The sequence below is a fragment of the Molothrus aeneus genome, chromosome 9 (genome assembly GCF_037042795.1).
Source record: "Molothrus aeneus isolate 106 chromosome 9, BPBGC_Maene_1.0, whole genome shotgun sequence".
NCBI classification, from domain to species: Eukaryota; Metazoa; Chordata; class Aves; order Passeriformes; family Icteridae; genus Molothrus; species Molothrus aeneus.
In genome coordinates, this window is record NC_089654.1 from 22,714,396 (window position 1) to 22,729,488 (window position 15,093).

A 15,093-nucleotide genomic window follows, 5' to 3' on the forward strand; every position below is an offset into this window, starting at 1 on the left:
TGCTTAACAAGATGTTCTGCAGTTGCTGGAAGTCACATGAGTTCCTAGGGGGAGAGTTTATTTTTATAAGTTGAGCTTTTGCAACCATTAGCTGCATATAATGTTCTGATCTTTGGGGAAGGAAAATGCTTATAAAGGACACCATGGGTAAGTAATAATCATATCATCAAACATCATCATTTGGGATAAAGATAAAATTGGAATACAAACAAAAATGACCTTTCCATCTGAAGAGAAAGTCTGAATTAATTTCTGACATGGTGGCATTGTTGTGTAGTGAAAGTAAATTCATCGCCCTTACCTCAACTTGTGTTCCAAGTCCCACAGAACTGAAAAGTGTGATTCAAAGCCTGCTGAATTAATCCAAGTCTTACCCTTCCCTATTGTGATTCTAAAAAAAAAAAAAAAAAAAGGGACAGTGTTGTATGAAAATAAATGCTGGTCTCTGAAAAAAACATATCTGAAAAAATAGAAAGATTTATGTTGAACTGTCAGATGAAGTGACATTAGAGTTGCAAAAATGTCTGAGATTGTTACAACTTTTGTCCATTAATATTAAGAAACCACAGTGTCCAGTGTCTGTTTTTTCCTGTCAGGGGCTACCTTGCAGCTGATCTGCTGCATTTGTTAGATCAGTTGTTGCCAACTAAGAACAGCAAGGGAATTTCTCTACCTATTTACTTTAAAGGCACCATGACAACCTTCATCTTTCCAGTCAGAAGTTCTCCCTCATTTCTTTCACTGTCTTGTATGAAATTAATATTTTCTTTGCCATGAAATTCAGTAATTCCTACAGCTTTAAAGCCTTTTATGTGGAATGAAAGATGAAAATAGCAACTTCTCATTGTAATGCTTAAATTTGATACATTTTACATGATATATTTTACCAAATTCTGTCATATTAACTTTATGAAAATTGTACATCTACTTAAACTAGTGGGTTTTTTTTTCTATTTTAATATTGTTTATGGAAAATTGCTTTTAGAAAATAAATTAGAAAAAACCCATTGATTTTAGAAAGACCTGAGAAGAGGCACAAGGCTTGGAAAAAATTGAAGTATTTGGTTTTTAGCAAGTTAAAAGCTCACCTTCAGGGTTTTTGGATGGGATTAGCATTTTGTTATTGGTCAGAGTATTTTGTGATTGTTGCTTCACTCTTTTACTTGCTGCATTTTCTGCATACCCTTGTTCTTTTTGTTTGCCTCTTCATTATTTACACAAGAGTCAGGATTTCTGTCAGAAGGCATCAGGTTTTTAGGTCACAGGTAGGGTGATTACCAACACCTTCACATTCTGCATGTATTGTCACTCAGAAGTCAACAGACAGTATTTCCATATGCATCTGATACAGGGAATGAAAAAGAAATGCACTTTAATGTCACTCCAGTTATATTAGTATTCAACCCAGAGTTTGTGAAAATTGCATGTCCAATGATCACATGAATACTAAATCTCCACACTGAGAATTGCTGTTCCATAATGTCTAATTTTAAAATATGGGACAAAACTGCATCTGGCTCTACATGATGTTCTAGAGAAGACTGAACACCCCACAGAGACAATTTCTAATACGAAAAACTGTTTTCCTCTGTAAAAAGCAGGGCATTCTCCAAATACAGCATTAGTCCCAACACCATTTTAATTTCAAGGATTTAAGACTGGCACCAGCTTAATATTAACGTCTTTGGCAAGTAGTGAGCACCTTTTGCCAATTTTAAGCAAGACCTCTATATAAATTTATCAGGCTTTTTTGAGATATTACATCCTCTAGAGTGAGACTGAAGAATGAAATGTTCTATAGGTACATTTTATTTTGGTGTAGAGATTGAGGAAGTTTCCATAAGCAGTTACAGTCACTAACATGGTAGAATATGTCTCAAATGCTTTCTGTATTTCCTGGAAAGTCAACATGGTCCTTTTCTTCAGTATTTTTCTGTATTTGTACTTTACCCATGAATATTTGCTAGAGTTAGTGGTCTGTCAACAGTTTTGTTGACTGATAGTTCATTCCAATTTTTCTCATAGAGAAAAAAGAAAAAATCTGTGATAGTAAGCTCATAAATTGTTAAAATAACATTAACAACAATTGGCAGTACAGGACAATCAAATAATGAGAGTTTAATTTCTAATTTTTTCTAGCATCACAATTCTCTGGTAGGATATGAGGAAATTGTTCAGAGTTTTAGATGTGAGAAACTACTGAGGACATTTGCTTGAGCAGGACTGCTACTCTTGTGAGTGAGTTCAGGTGTAGCTTGTGTAGTAGAGAAGCACTGAGCCTTTGCCCCAGAATCACACTGAATCTGCTAAAATGGATCCATGTGGATTTCAACACATTCATTAGCCAGGCCCTTCAGCCAGTGGCTGCAAACATGGCAAAGTCATTACACAAGGTGGAGCTCAAAGGTACAGGTCCAAAGGGAAGTGCTGGCAATTGCTGCCTAATCCTCAGCACACAGAAACAGCTCTGACTTTTGGCTCAGCCTCTGGTGCATTATTCTAGACCTCAAGAAGCTGTAAGTGTAAACAATAATTTTCTCTAGAAGTGAAAATGTAGAAATCAGATTAATTTGTCAACGCTGACAAATGAAAATATAAATTGATATCGAATAGACTCTAAACAATTGGTTATAAATAAGGATAGTTAATGTACAGTGTTTGCAAAATACTATCCAAATGGTTCTTGTTACATCCATTTCTGTGACAAGCTTCTGCAGCATGATAAAAAACTGACTGTCTCAGGAATTATTTTACTCTGCAGTATTTATTTCTGCAGGGCATTTAGAGACAGCTTATTTACAAACAGGAGTTGGTTTTGGCACATAAGATACTCAAGCAAACAAAGGTTCCTGGAACTGGAAAGAAAGCTTCCAGTAAAACAGAGACTGAACTCTCAAAAGTTCAAATAATACCCAAAATAAACATTACCAATCTTCAGAGATTACATGTTATTCTCTTCACTTTTTGTTTTTCAAGTGCAGTGGTAGCAGAGTGTTTGGAAAGATACTTCTATCCTCTGGATGTTTATAATGCATTTTCTGATACTACTTTTGCTTCAGCAGACACTTAGTTTGGCTTTCTGTGGTTTTTTTAAAAAATACTAAATCTCTGCATTGAAGCAATTCTGTTTTGTTTTGAGTGTCTCCCTTAGATCCATTGTGAAAAGACAACCTTCCTGAATTCACAGGAGTCCTAAAATTGGCGTAAAGGTGCTGAATTGGCTTATGTTTGACTAGGGACTTTCTGTGTACTGATTATTACAGTGGTTTATTTTCTCCACAAAAACAAGTAGGTGTTAGCATTGCCTTTACTGTACGTTCCTTTCCTGCTTGAAATAATTTTGTTTATCAAGGATGACTAAATAAATTACTTAGCTTCAGAAGATGAAAGAGGAAGAGGAAGCAAACAAGGAGGTAAAAATATCAAACCAGGCAAAATATGAAGCCTGAATTACTGCACATTTCATTATGTTGGGAAACATAAGAAATAAGTGTACTTTTCCATGCAGAATTTATGCTGAAAGTAATGATTAACACTTCATTTCTGAAAAAGAAAGCTGATACTACTATTTATCTAGGAATTGGGATGTATTAAAAGATGTCAATGAGCTGTGGGGAATGGAATAACTAATCCACGTGGACTTGGCTTCTTGGGCATCCACTGATGTTCCACTGCACTCTCTGCAGTGTAATCAGGTAATTCCCAGACAGATGGGAATGTGCTATCAATGTAACATTTCTCTAAAGGCATAGTTGGTGAGCTAAAGTGTAATGCTCTTGGGAGAGTAGTCACAGAGGTAATATTTTAATTTTTAATTAGACTCCCTTAAAGTTGTCTCTTTGAAAATCAGTTTTTTCTGCAGTTTGGTGCTCTCTGGCTCCAGTAAAGACAAATAGCAGAGCACCAAAACACCCAGACTTGGTAACCTGATTTTGGATTTATTATTCCCTTGTATACAGGGTGAGGGCTTCAAGTACAGTTTGGTAGAACTGCAAATGAGGTGCAAATAATTTTGAAAAAGGAAATAAATTTGATCAACAAGTTGTTATAAGAGCTGAATTTCTTCTTCAGCAAAGAAGCAGCTCCCTCATCTTGCTGACTTTAATTGTTAACTAAATGTGGGAAGCTCTGGCTCATGCCCACTAAGTTCAATGAGAAACATCTTGAATCCACATTTTGGATCAGACACATTATTTTGATGGCTTCAAGGAATAGGAATACATAGATCTATAAGGGGATAGACCTGATCAAATGAAATCTTGATCTCACCAAATTCAATGGGAATTCTGTTGTTCATTTAGAAAAAGCTGAAATGGTTCATGGTATATTACCTTATTTCAATTCAGCTGGGTGGGCTGGCTATGGAAATCTTAATAATAACAACAACAACAGCAATAATTCAAGACCTGAATTTTTCTATCATCAAACTATTAAAAATGTTAAGGTTTTACAAAAAAAGCAAGAAATAAACATTACTAATTCCTTGAAAATTAGAAAAAAACAGCCTGATGGTACCAAATTTTTATATTTTAATCCATCCTGTCAGATAGAGGTGGTAAAGCTGACCTTTTGCATTTACAAACACCAAGCAATTTCACAGGTATGAACACCAGAAAAATTACATTTCCACCAATGATAGGCTGATGCATTATGGTTCAATACAACCCCATCTATAGATATTTAATCTGCTGAGGGCAGTGGTGTAATAGTCCTGTTAGAGGGGGAACCATATCCCTGGCTCAGTGCAACTGTTGTGTTCCTGGCCCTTGTGAGCTGAAATCCTTAAGTGAAGGTTATGTATTTTGGGATATATTCACAAAAGGCAACTATAGACAAGAAAATGCACACAGGTGAATAGGAATAATAAAAATAAAGAATTAAAAATCCATTTCCATTCTGCGTTTAAAACTACATGTAACGTATGTGAATATTGATATTAAAATAGCTCATTTTTCCATGCTTCAGTGCCTTTATAATATACTTCATTATTTCATATTAAAGCTAGAAAAGGCTTTAGCTGAGAAACTTCCTTGTCTGAGACCAAAAGAAAGCTTCATTAGCATAATTACTTACAGTCCTTCTGTTAGTATTTTCAGGGACAAAAATATAATTATCCTTTTACTAAAAAAAAACCAAAAAAAAACCTCCAGTAAAACTGTGAACATAGTGAAATAATGGAAGATCTGGATTACAACTCCAGTGAAAAATGTGGGATGAACTGGATAGGAATATAAATATCAGTTCTGACTGAAGTATGAAACTTAGGCAAACAACAGGGAAAAAAGCCCACCCTTTTTAGAACATTTTGAGATGTGTGAAAACTACAAATGCTAGAACTGTGAAAAGGAAACAGGGAATTTGATCCATATGTTCTGGAAATGCCACTGCCCACAGCTAAATTATATTTGGAGAACAGAACAGAGAAAAGAAGAACAACTGCTAACACTGTTATAAACACAGGGTCTCCCTGGTGATGCAAAGGTCTTCCCATGGCAGATATTAATGAGGGACTCTTACCATCTGGATACCATACATGAAGAAATAATATTTAGTACGTTCTAGAATAATTACTGAGGAATATGATATGATTTATTAATTATTTATCTAATTCTCTGAGGAGAAATCATCCTGCTAGCTCCAAGGGGAAAAAGTGCTGTTCAGGGTTGTTCACACATTGAGTTTTTTGTTTTTTTGGTTTTTTTTTTACGTAGATGAATATAATTTAAAAGCCTGAACTGAACTAAGTAATTCCACTGTATCAGAGAAGATCGTATTTTAAGCTTGGGGAGCTCTTTGCCGTGATACATATTTACAAAGTGAAATATTTTTGAAATCTGCAATGTTTGAAATAGCAGGATGACCTCTGGTGAGATTCTGTTACAGCTTCTCAAAACCAAAAGCACATCATGCTGATTCCAAGAAAAGTAATTACCAGTTAACTTGGGCTGCTGTTTACTTCTTCTCAGGAATGTGTGACTGGAAGGGGTGAACTCCACTGGCTCTGCTATTACAGACCCAGCCCAGCCCCGTATTTCTACTCTGTACCTTCAGTGAGAAGAATCTCACCAGTTGCCACCTCCCACTTCCTACCTGAAGGCTGACCTTGGATGCTCTTTCCTCTGATAACTCAGTACTCTGCAGTTCTCACATTCACTTTGTTCCAGACAGTCAGTACCCATTTGTCCCAAGAGAAACCTCCCAGTATTCAACGTGTGCTCTCATAACTGGTTCACATCAGTAACTCTGCCACAGAAAGGGCCAGAGCCCAGCACAGAGAGAGACAGATTTACAGAAAGCTGTATGTGCAGTTTTCTTGGCCACGGCAGCAAGCCTCCCTGAAAAAGTTGAAACATATCTATAAAAAATGTTGAATGGTGGCAGCTCTATACCATCTGTTTTGTTCTGGTTTAGAAAGGAATTGCATCAATCCATGATGTTCTATATACCACCTCTCCTTCACAACAGCCACTAAGCAAAACCTAGCAACAGTTGTGCCTATCATATTAGAATAATCAAAAATGTGTTTCTTTTATTACAAATGACTCTTGAAAGTTGTAACAATATAACACTTCTGGTTTGATATTAATTTTTACTTTTCTTTGAAAAAATATCTTTGCTAAGCAATTTATAAATTCTGAAAATAGTTCTCTGCACGTATAATCATCAAGCTTGAACAGTTTTTATTTTTCATGTCTTTATTCATTCTTTTCTACGTAGTATTTGTGGAATTCAGCATCTGGAACGAGCAGGAAACAGGTTGACTCTCTTTGACTCCCTTTATTTCTGCATAGTGACATTTTCTACTGTGGGCTTTGGGGATGTTACACCCAAGATATGGCCTTCAAAGCTGCTTGTTGTCATTATGATCTGTGTTGCTCTTGTGGTGTTGCCCATACAGGTAAATCTGGATTTTTTTTTTCTCTTTAGAATTGTTTTTGAAACAAAGGAACAATAACTGAAATAATTCATTGTAACTGTTATTATTGCACAGAAAATGTCAGAAAAAAGAACCACCTATCTCTCCTAGGGTTTTTCCCCTTTTTCCTGTATGTTCTCCTATACTCTAGATTTATACTAAAAAACAGGGCATTGATAACAGTTTTCAAGTGCTGATGAAAGTTTTCTGCACCAGTCATGTACTACAGAGGCCTTCCTTTATCCTGAGATATGGATTTGTTATTAATGGAGCAATTACAAAAAAACCCCACAACAGTAGCCAGCACTTTCTTTATGAGTACAGCTTTTCCTCTGCAGGCTCTCCCTGTTTCTAATCTTGGTTCTCTCCACTTCCTCTCTTACTCTTACAGCTCAGTGCTAACTTGAAAAAAATCTCATTAAATCTGCAACTCAAGCAAATTGGGTTCACAGCTGTGTATGGAACACATGCACACAGAGCCAGCAGCACAGTTAGGAATTTTTCATGCCTGCCTAAGTTTAGGACTTCTAACAGTTTCAACAGGGAAAGAGCAATTTATGAAAATCCAAGTATTTCAAGGAGTCAGTCAGCTTTGTTAAATTTGTACCAAGCGTTTTCCAGCTCATTAGGTGAGGCTGGATGACAGAAACCCTGAGGTTACGTGGGAAACCCTGCCAGGATGTTCACTGTTCCACACAGGGTGATCCCTCAGCCCTTGTGCCAGCAAAAGAGGATGTGGGGAGACACTCTGCATTTTTATCAAAGCCTACAGTAGACCTGCTAGACCATGAAGCTCCAAAGTTTCTCACACAGCCATAGTTTCCAGTCTCTGCTTCTTTGGCAGAGAACTAAAGCTCAGTGTGGGCAGACAACACACAAGCCCTGGGAGAGTGGAAGCTCAGGCTTTGAGCATTAATTTTCTTGAAGTTATTTAACACTCTAATTAAATATTGAATGTATGTATTCATAGCCATATGCACCACCACAATTATATTTTCACTCAGTGAAAAATTAGTAAAATATATATTCTATTGAAAACTAAAATGTGCTCTGTTTAAGAAATTTGGAATTTTCTAGGACATAGAAATTTCATCCTTAAGGTGGTTCTGATAGATACTTCAGGCTCCCACAGGAGCAGTAAATAACCTAGAATCTACTGGAATTTCAAATAAATTTACCTATTATTAGCTACTTTATTTTATACCTTTGTAGTGATAATGAGGCTTCATATAGTTTTCCATACACATAATGGAGTGGGAGGCATTCTCTCCTGAGCCCTGCAATGAAATGAAATCAATTATTATTCATGATCCAGCCTCTCCATCAGTGGAAGGTGGGGGAGAAAAAGATGCTATCACACAGCCATACAGTTAAATTGATCTCAGTATTAAGCACGCGTTACTTACAAGAAGCTTTAACTGGCATTTGTATGTTTCTTTATATTCTCTTACCTGCATATATTGTTCAGCTGACAAAGGCAACATTTCTGTATCAGCAGCTGCTGTGTATTTAAGTTGTATCTAAAATGATAAGGCAGTTAAGAGAGTTTACAGAACATCACCTTCAGGACATTATAAAATCTCTGGGAACATTTACTGCCCAAACTAAGAGAAAATGGTGCCTCTTTCCAAGTCTATTCACAGTATGTGTGTGAAAACTTAGCCTTTCATACAAGGGAAGCAATTATGTCACAATACTAGAAAAAGAGAGCTTAGAGGCATAAAATACTTAAAGGAATGAGGTACCAGCCTTCATTTTTTTCTAAACTCCTGTGATTTAGTGTATTCCCATGGTATTTTAATGAATTTTCACTGCTGTTTGTGTGTGATAGATTCTGGCACTATTGCTGTGGTTTGTGATCCCTTATTAGGGAACATTTTACAAAGAAAAGATAATGGGGCTAAAGGCAGCCTTTCATAGGGGGTTGAGATGAACAGTGCAACATTGCCAAGTCATTCTAGAGTTGTAGCCCTCACCTACTGGTCTCTATTTTACTGACAACCAGCATCTCTTGCAGTTTGAACAGCTGGCGTATTTGTGGATGGAGAGGCAAAAGTCTGGAGGAAACTACAGCAGATACAGAGCTCAGACGGAAAAACACGTTGTGCTGTGTGTGAGCTCTCTGAAGATTGACTTACTCATGGATTTCTTAAATGAATTCTATGCCCACCCCAGACTGCAGGTACTGAGAATGAAAAATAAACCCCCAAAAAACCCCCAAAAAACCACTGTTTGTTTGTTATTTTGGTTTTGTTTGGTTTTTTTTTGTTTGTTTTAAGAAAAGTATCTGAAAATGTTTTTAATTTGTAAAACTGATTTTGGGAATAGATAGTTGAATTGGGAAGGTATACCTGCAGTAAGAAGCTGAGATACATAGTTTGGAGGCATTTTAAGTTGAGGTATTGAGGGGAAAAGACTAAATAGGTAGAATTAGTGTCTTGTTGAATTGTGCCAATGCTTTAGAAACAGGTATTTCCATGCACATTCCTTAGATTCTACCCTAAACCAGAAAATAAATGAAAGCTATTGAATTTATTTTTTCCCATTGTTTTGGGACTGGATCCAAAAATCCTCACAATTAAAAACATCCTTTGGTTTTCACATTGTGCTTTGTTTTTTGCCAGTGCTAGGAATCACAGTATGGGTCAGGTTGGAAAGCACCACTGGGGATCATCTGGTCTAACCTCCCTGCTCAGGCAGGGTCGTCCTAGAACACATTGTACAGGATTGCAGAGATAAGATCCTCTTGGAATTGTGGAAATGAAGAAATAAGTACATGTATACTTTATAGGACAAAGATGTTGACAGAACACACAGATTTTGTTAGTGCATACATATTCCCTAGGTAATGTAAACTTGTCATATAGCTTATGGAACATATAGAAGCTTATTTCTATGAGATATCTATTTGGATTTATTATCAGTGTCTTTGCTACAGACTCTCCCTTTTAGTAAAACTTCTCTGTTTCTTTTGCTAAGTTACCTGTGGTATCATGCTTCATTAACTACTGCAAGAATCACACAAATACAACCCTCAAAGAGCTGAGCAGCAATTTGCCAAATCCCAAATCCAAAATATTCCCCAAAACAATTAGCTAGTAAGAGGCATAAGCAATTGCACAAAGAAATCCAGTTCTTTATAGATACAAACACAAATTGAAATACAACACTTCGTTAACTAAGCTGAAGAATGAGTCAGGCTCTGTGATACACTGGAAACAAAGAAGAAAAGCCCTAATACTACACAAGTAACTTAAAAGGGCTCATATACATTCCCTTCACAGCTGAAATTGAGTAGGACTCAATGATCTTGGAGATCTTTTCCAACCTTAATGATTCTGTGTACCAAGAAGCTGAAGGATTACAGATGGTGCACTGCATCCAATGCCATTTTTCTTTCTGCAGAAATCTCTCTGTTGGAGAAAGGGAGATTTCTATGACCAGCCTGGTCTAAGCTCTCACTCTCCTCTCCCATGTTCCATTTATCCCTCCTTTTCATTTGTGCACTTATGGATCCTTCAAACCATCCTTGCTTTTCCAAGCAGCACAGGAAGCAGCTTGGAATTGGCCCAGTAATGTGAAGAAGAAATTTTGAGGAAATAAATTCTGCCTGTCAGCATCTTATCTGAGACATTTTTGACATCTCAAGTCACTGGTGACTCATTCTCCAACAACATTAACCATGACTATTTCCCCTTTTTTTTTTTCTATTTTGACAGGACTATTATGTGGTTATTTTGTGTCCTACGGAGATGGATGCTCAGGTCCGAAGGGTGTTACAAATCCCAATGTGGTCCCAAAGAGTTATCTACCTGCAAGGCTCAGCCCTAAAAGATCAAGACCTATTGAGAGCTAAGTAGGCAAATACTGACCATTCTTTTTTTACTTTTTCATTAATACTGTTTGATAAATGAGTTTAACAAGCAACAAAAGCTGTGCTGGAAGGAAAGCTGTATTTATTTAGAAGGTGAAGCAAAGCTCTTTGATAGAACTTGTTTCTCTTAATATCTGAAATTTTGAACTCAATGTACAGTTTTGTTTTTTTTATGTTCAGCTCTTCTGCTATAGATACCTGAACTCTTCAGGGCCCTCCTCTTACCACATACTTCCACCACTGCTAAGAGATGCCCTCTGCCAATTAATAGTGAGTGACATTTATCAAAACACATCAGTCAAGCAGAGTTCCTCACACACACTTCCCTCCAGTACTCAATCAGTTGAGCTGCAAAGGAATTCACAGTGAAATTCATGCAGAAGGGTCATCTCTTTAAACTCTCCAAAGAGAGGGAAAGCAAATAACTGATTTAACTCATCTGCATTTCTCTGTGCTGTAGATAACTAAAATTAAGCCATTACCTGTCTGGCTATTTGTGTCATTCTTTACCTGAGGGGAGTTATTTCCAAGAATCTCATCTGTGAGGAGATTCATGAGCAGTGTTATCTTCTCAGACTTCTGCCACTGAAAAAACAGTGTTTAAAATTTGACAAGACAAGAAAGCTTTGTTCAGGATTAGAAATTTTCTTTTGGAGAGATCCTTCTTTCTTTTTTTTTTCCTTTTGCTTTCTTGCTGATTTCAAGAAGGAATTCATATGTGAATTTAGCTGACATTTCTTCTACACATTACAAGAATTAAAATTAGGCTGTTCCCTAAATATAATCTTGAATTTCACTTATAATAACCTGGAGGTAGTCAGCTGTTGAACTGTGCTTTTTCCTGCAGAACATGTAATTGAATGTACCTGTCACAGAATAATTTCAACCTCTCCTGAGGGAAGAAGCACAGTGGGAATTTAATAGAACATTGGATATGAAATATAACCCAGTACCCAAGATGTTTAGTGCATTTCTTTTTAATGAGAACATAATGTACTGAGGAGCTAATAAGGCACATGATAAAATTCTTTTAATAAATAAAGTAATATTTACCAACAACAAAAAAATAATTGAGAAGGGTCTCATTATCAAAATGTATCCCTATATTATATGTGAACCAATGTTAACGTAATATGATAAAGATAACACCAAAAAGTAAAGGAATACAAACAGTTGGGTGACTGCATCAGCAGTGAATAGCCAATTACAAAAGACTGCATTTTTGCAAAAAAATCTCATCTGATTTTACTGAATTTTCTTTCCTATGACATCTTTCCTGTCTTCCCAGTACTACTCCTATGCTTAGCTGAAATTACTCATAGAGCTCCCATGACTTCTTCTAATCAAAGAGACTGTGAACTGGAATACTTCATTTAATGCATATATACACAGAAATGTCTGTTATTTATCCCAAACACATTATTCTTGTACATCTACCCAACCTTCTGCTCTCACTAGGCAAGACAAGTCTATTAGCTGCCCCTCTTGTTCATTCTCACCAGCAATAACTTGGGCATATTGCACTATTACACACCAGGCAGACTGGTGCTCTTTATTCACCCTCCATACTCATGGCAGATAAATACTTTGCAAATTGAGTTGGAGGCCACTCTGCTTTTACTACTTTGGCACAGCTTTTACTGTCAGCAGGGTAAGAAATGAGAACAGACTCAGCTTTGTCTGTGTTCTCTCTCTCTGTGCAAGATCTGACTGTGAGACACGAGTCCAGTGGGTACCTGCTTGGGCTGTGACAGGTTTGTCTCCTCTCTTCCAGGATGGACAATGCTGAAGCCTGTTTCATCCTGAGCAGCCGCTGTGAGGTGGACAGGACAGCAGCTGTAAGTGGGGAGGGAGAAATGACAGGATGGACAGGTTTTACTGCCATTACTCCTTCTCAGCTCTTTATTATGCAACAAGGGCAGAATAGCATAAAAGTACTGTCGTAGTAGATACATGGACACATTGATAACTGGTCATTAATCACTTCCAAGAATGCTACTCTGTCAATATTCAGAGTACCTGAACTGCTCTAGATATTCAATTTAATCAGTTGTATTTATTAAATCAGAAAAGAGACAGGTATCAACTGACTGGTATATTCAGAACTAATGAAGTAAAGCCTGAATTCAACTTCAAAAATAAATTTGTGTCTAATACAAGTAACCAATATATATGACATTATTTGACCATTTTTCATATTGGTCATTTTTAAAAATGAAAAACTGCAAGATTCTTTAAATAAGGTTCTGTGGGTTTGCCCATGCTGGTTGTTATTTGCAGTCAGGTAAGTTACTGTCCACAAAGGAACACTGCTAATACCAACTTCTGTGCAGTGCATCTGTGATAAAAGAATAAAACTGTATGAACTAGAACTCCTACAGCTAATGAAATTATCTACTGATCACAGATATCCAGAAAAAATTCCACTGAGGATGGATTTATGAACATGAAATCTTTCACCATGTGCACTACAATAAATTCTTGCAGTCTTGCCTCATTCTGTTCAATCTTGAACTCCAAAGGGGTTCAGTATTTGTCTGAATATCCCTGAAGATGCTTGTAAATTGGCTAACAAGACAGAACCAGTATTTATAATTCAGTAATTATATTTTAAGCAATCTCAACTAAAAATACTGTTTTGATGCTACATTGTAATAAATAGCAATTATTTTTCTAAATGTTGAAAACAGGTATAGTAAAAAATGGGAAATGAGAGCTTTGTATGACATGTGTAGCATTACTTAATATATTTTCTATCACTTATTACTTCATCTGCCATCAGAATTTAGTTAAAAGATCTTAGCTAAAGATCCTGTTCTGGACCCATCCCTTGCAGAAATTCACTGAGTTCCCTGAGACATTAACCTGTGCTCCAGCTATAATATTTAAACTTACTGACCTAAGGACTCTGAATTTGATTCATCAGCAATAGACTCCTGAAAATACAGCAGTGAAAGCCACTGAACTGGCAGTAAGTAATCCCAGAGTAGTCAAGCAAGGCAGAACTACTGCTTGGAAGTGACAGAGGGTCTGGGGTATTTAAAGGTAAGAACAAGCAGGAGTTCTTGCAAATACCTGTAACTTCTAGGAGGCTGAAAAATTCCAAAATAGCCCAGGTGTCTTAGCTAAATCAGCCATGATTTTGTAATTCAGAATAAATCAGCTACAACATCTCATTTCACATAATGTACTTGAGAGTTGCACAGTGGTTATAAATGAGAAACCCCATAAAATCAGTGTGTGATTTATACTGCACTAGGAGAGTTTATGCAGCATTAAGGACAGCAATACCACCAGTCAGCTGTTCATCTCTGCTCATAACTGCTTCAGAATTTATGCAGAGAAAAGCCAATTTTCAGCTCTGCTGGACTCTGCTGTAGGGCAGGCAGTGGGCTCTGCATGGAGCTCCCATCCATTGTGGCCAGCATGGTGCAGCTCTGGCTCTGGAGCCATGGCCCACTGCAGCTCTTCCTTTCTGCCCTCAGGAAACACTAGAATGGTACCTGGCACACTTCAGCTGCCACTACACACTTCTATTAAATCTCATTTCTCTTTGTACCTGGAGCACACAAACAGGCACATCTCACTAAACACTCTCTCCTGATCCCTTCCCCTGGGCCACAGTGATATCTCAGGGTCAGTGGGATCTGAAGCTTTGAAACAAGGTGTCACCTCTCTGCCTTGTTCTCTCTTTTGCTGTCAGAGTACATTTTCACAGGGAATGCAATTGTTTATACTGCAAGTAGAAAATTCTTAAATTTTTTAGAAACTATTTTGTCTTACTGCCCCCTAGGGCTGTGAAATGAAATTTATTGTATTTCCTACACTGCTCCAGCCTCATGTTAGTATACAGAAGGTTTGTTTGTCACAGGGCAGAAGGAAGTTCAGCTGTCATCCCAGTAACAATCTTTATGAGTACCACTGATTTTCCACCCTGCTGTTGCTGAGAAGCTGACAAACTGCTAAAAGAGCCTTGGATCCTCTCCTATGCATGACAGCTGTCAAAATAAAAGGAGGAGATTCCTGACCAGAAGAGCTGTTGTTACTCAAGTGATTTTTGGAGGGTTTTTATCCCCCCAGCTACAATGCTCAAGCAGAGGATTTACTCATTTGCCATGGATACCCCTGGCTGTTCATTGCTTGCTATTTTGTTAGTTAATAACTTCTAGTGACAACACTTCTGCTGTTGCTGACGGCTTTGTTCTGATGCTTTCTGAAAATTCAGAGATGGTCCAATTCAAGCTTGCACTTTTTTTTTTCCCCCTTTCATTAATCAAATTGTGTGACTCTGCTGTACTGGTAA

The 15,093-nt window shown here is 37.1% G+C and overlaps 1 protein-coding gene and 1 long non-coding RNA gene across 3 annotated transcripts in view; one reads left to right on the forward strand and one right to left on the reverse strand.

Annotated features, from left to right (window-relative positions):
- KCNT2 (potassium sodium-activated channel subfamily T member 2) overlaps positions 1-15,093 on the forward strand; it is a 114,971-nt gene that overhangs the window by 55,678 nt on the left and 44,200 nt on the right. For both annotated transcript variants that reach the window (XM_066555497.1, XM_066555498.1), the window contains exons 10-13: positions 6,718-6,898; positions 8,934-9,098; positions 10,636-10,772; positions 12,565-12,628. In XM_066555497.1, the coding sequence (XP_066411594.1) occupies positions 6,718-6,898; positions 8,934-9,098; positions 10,636-10,772; positions 12,565-12,628 (547 nt within the window). The remainder of the gene's footprint in view (positions 1-6,717; positions 6,899-8,933; positions 9,099-10,635; positions 10,773-12,564; positions 12,629-15,093) is intronic.
- LOC136559941 (uncharacterized) lies at positions 328-12,624 on the reverse strand. The gene is made up of 7 exons (XR_010784067.1): positions 12,527-12,624; positions 11,301-11,375; positions 10,245-10,329; positions 8,368-8,436; positions 8,121-8,193; positions 1,089-1,342; positions 328-391 (listed from the first exon to the last, which is right to left on the reverse strand). It is a non-coding gene; the product is annotated as an uncharacterized lncRNA (long non-coding RNA).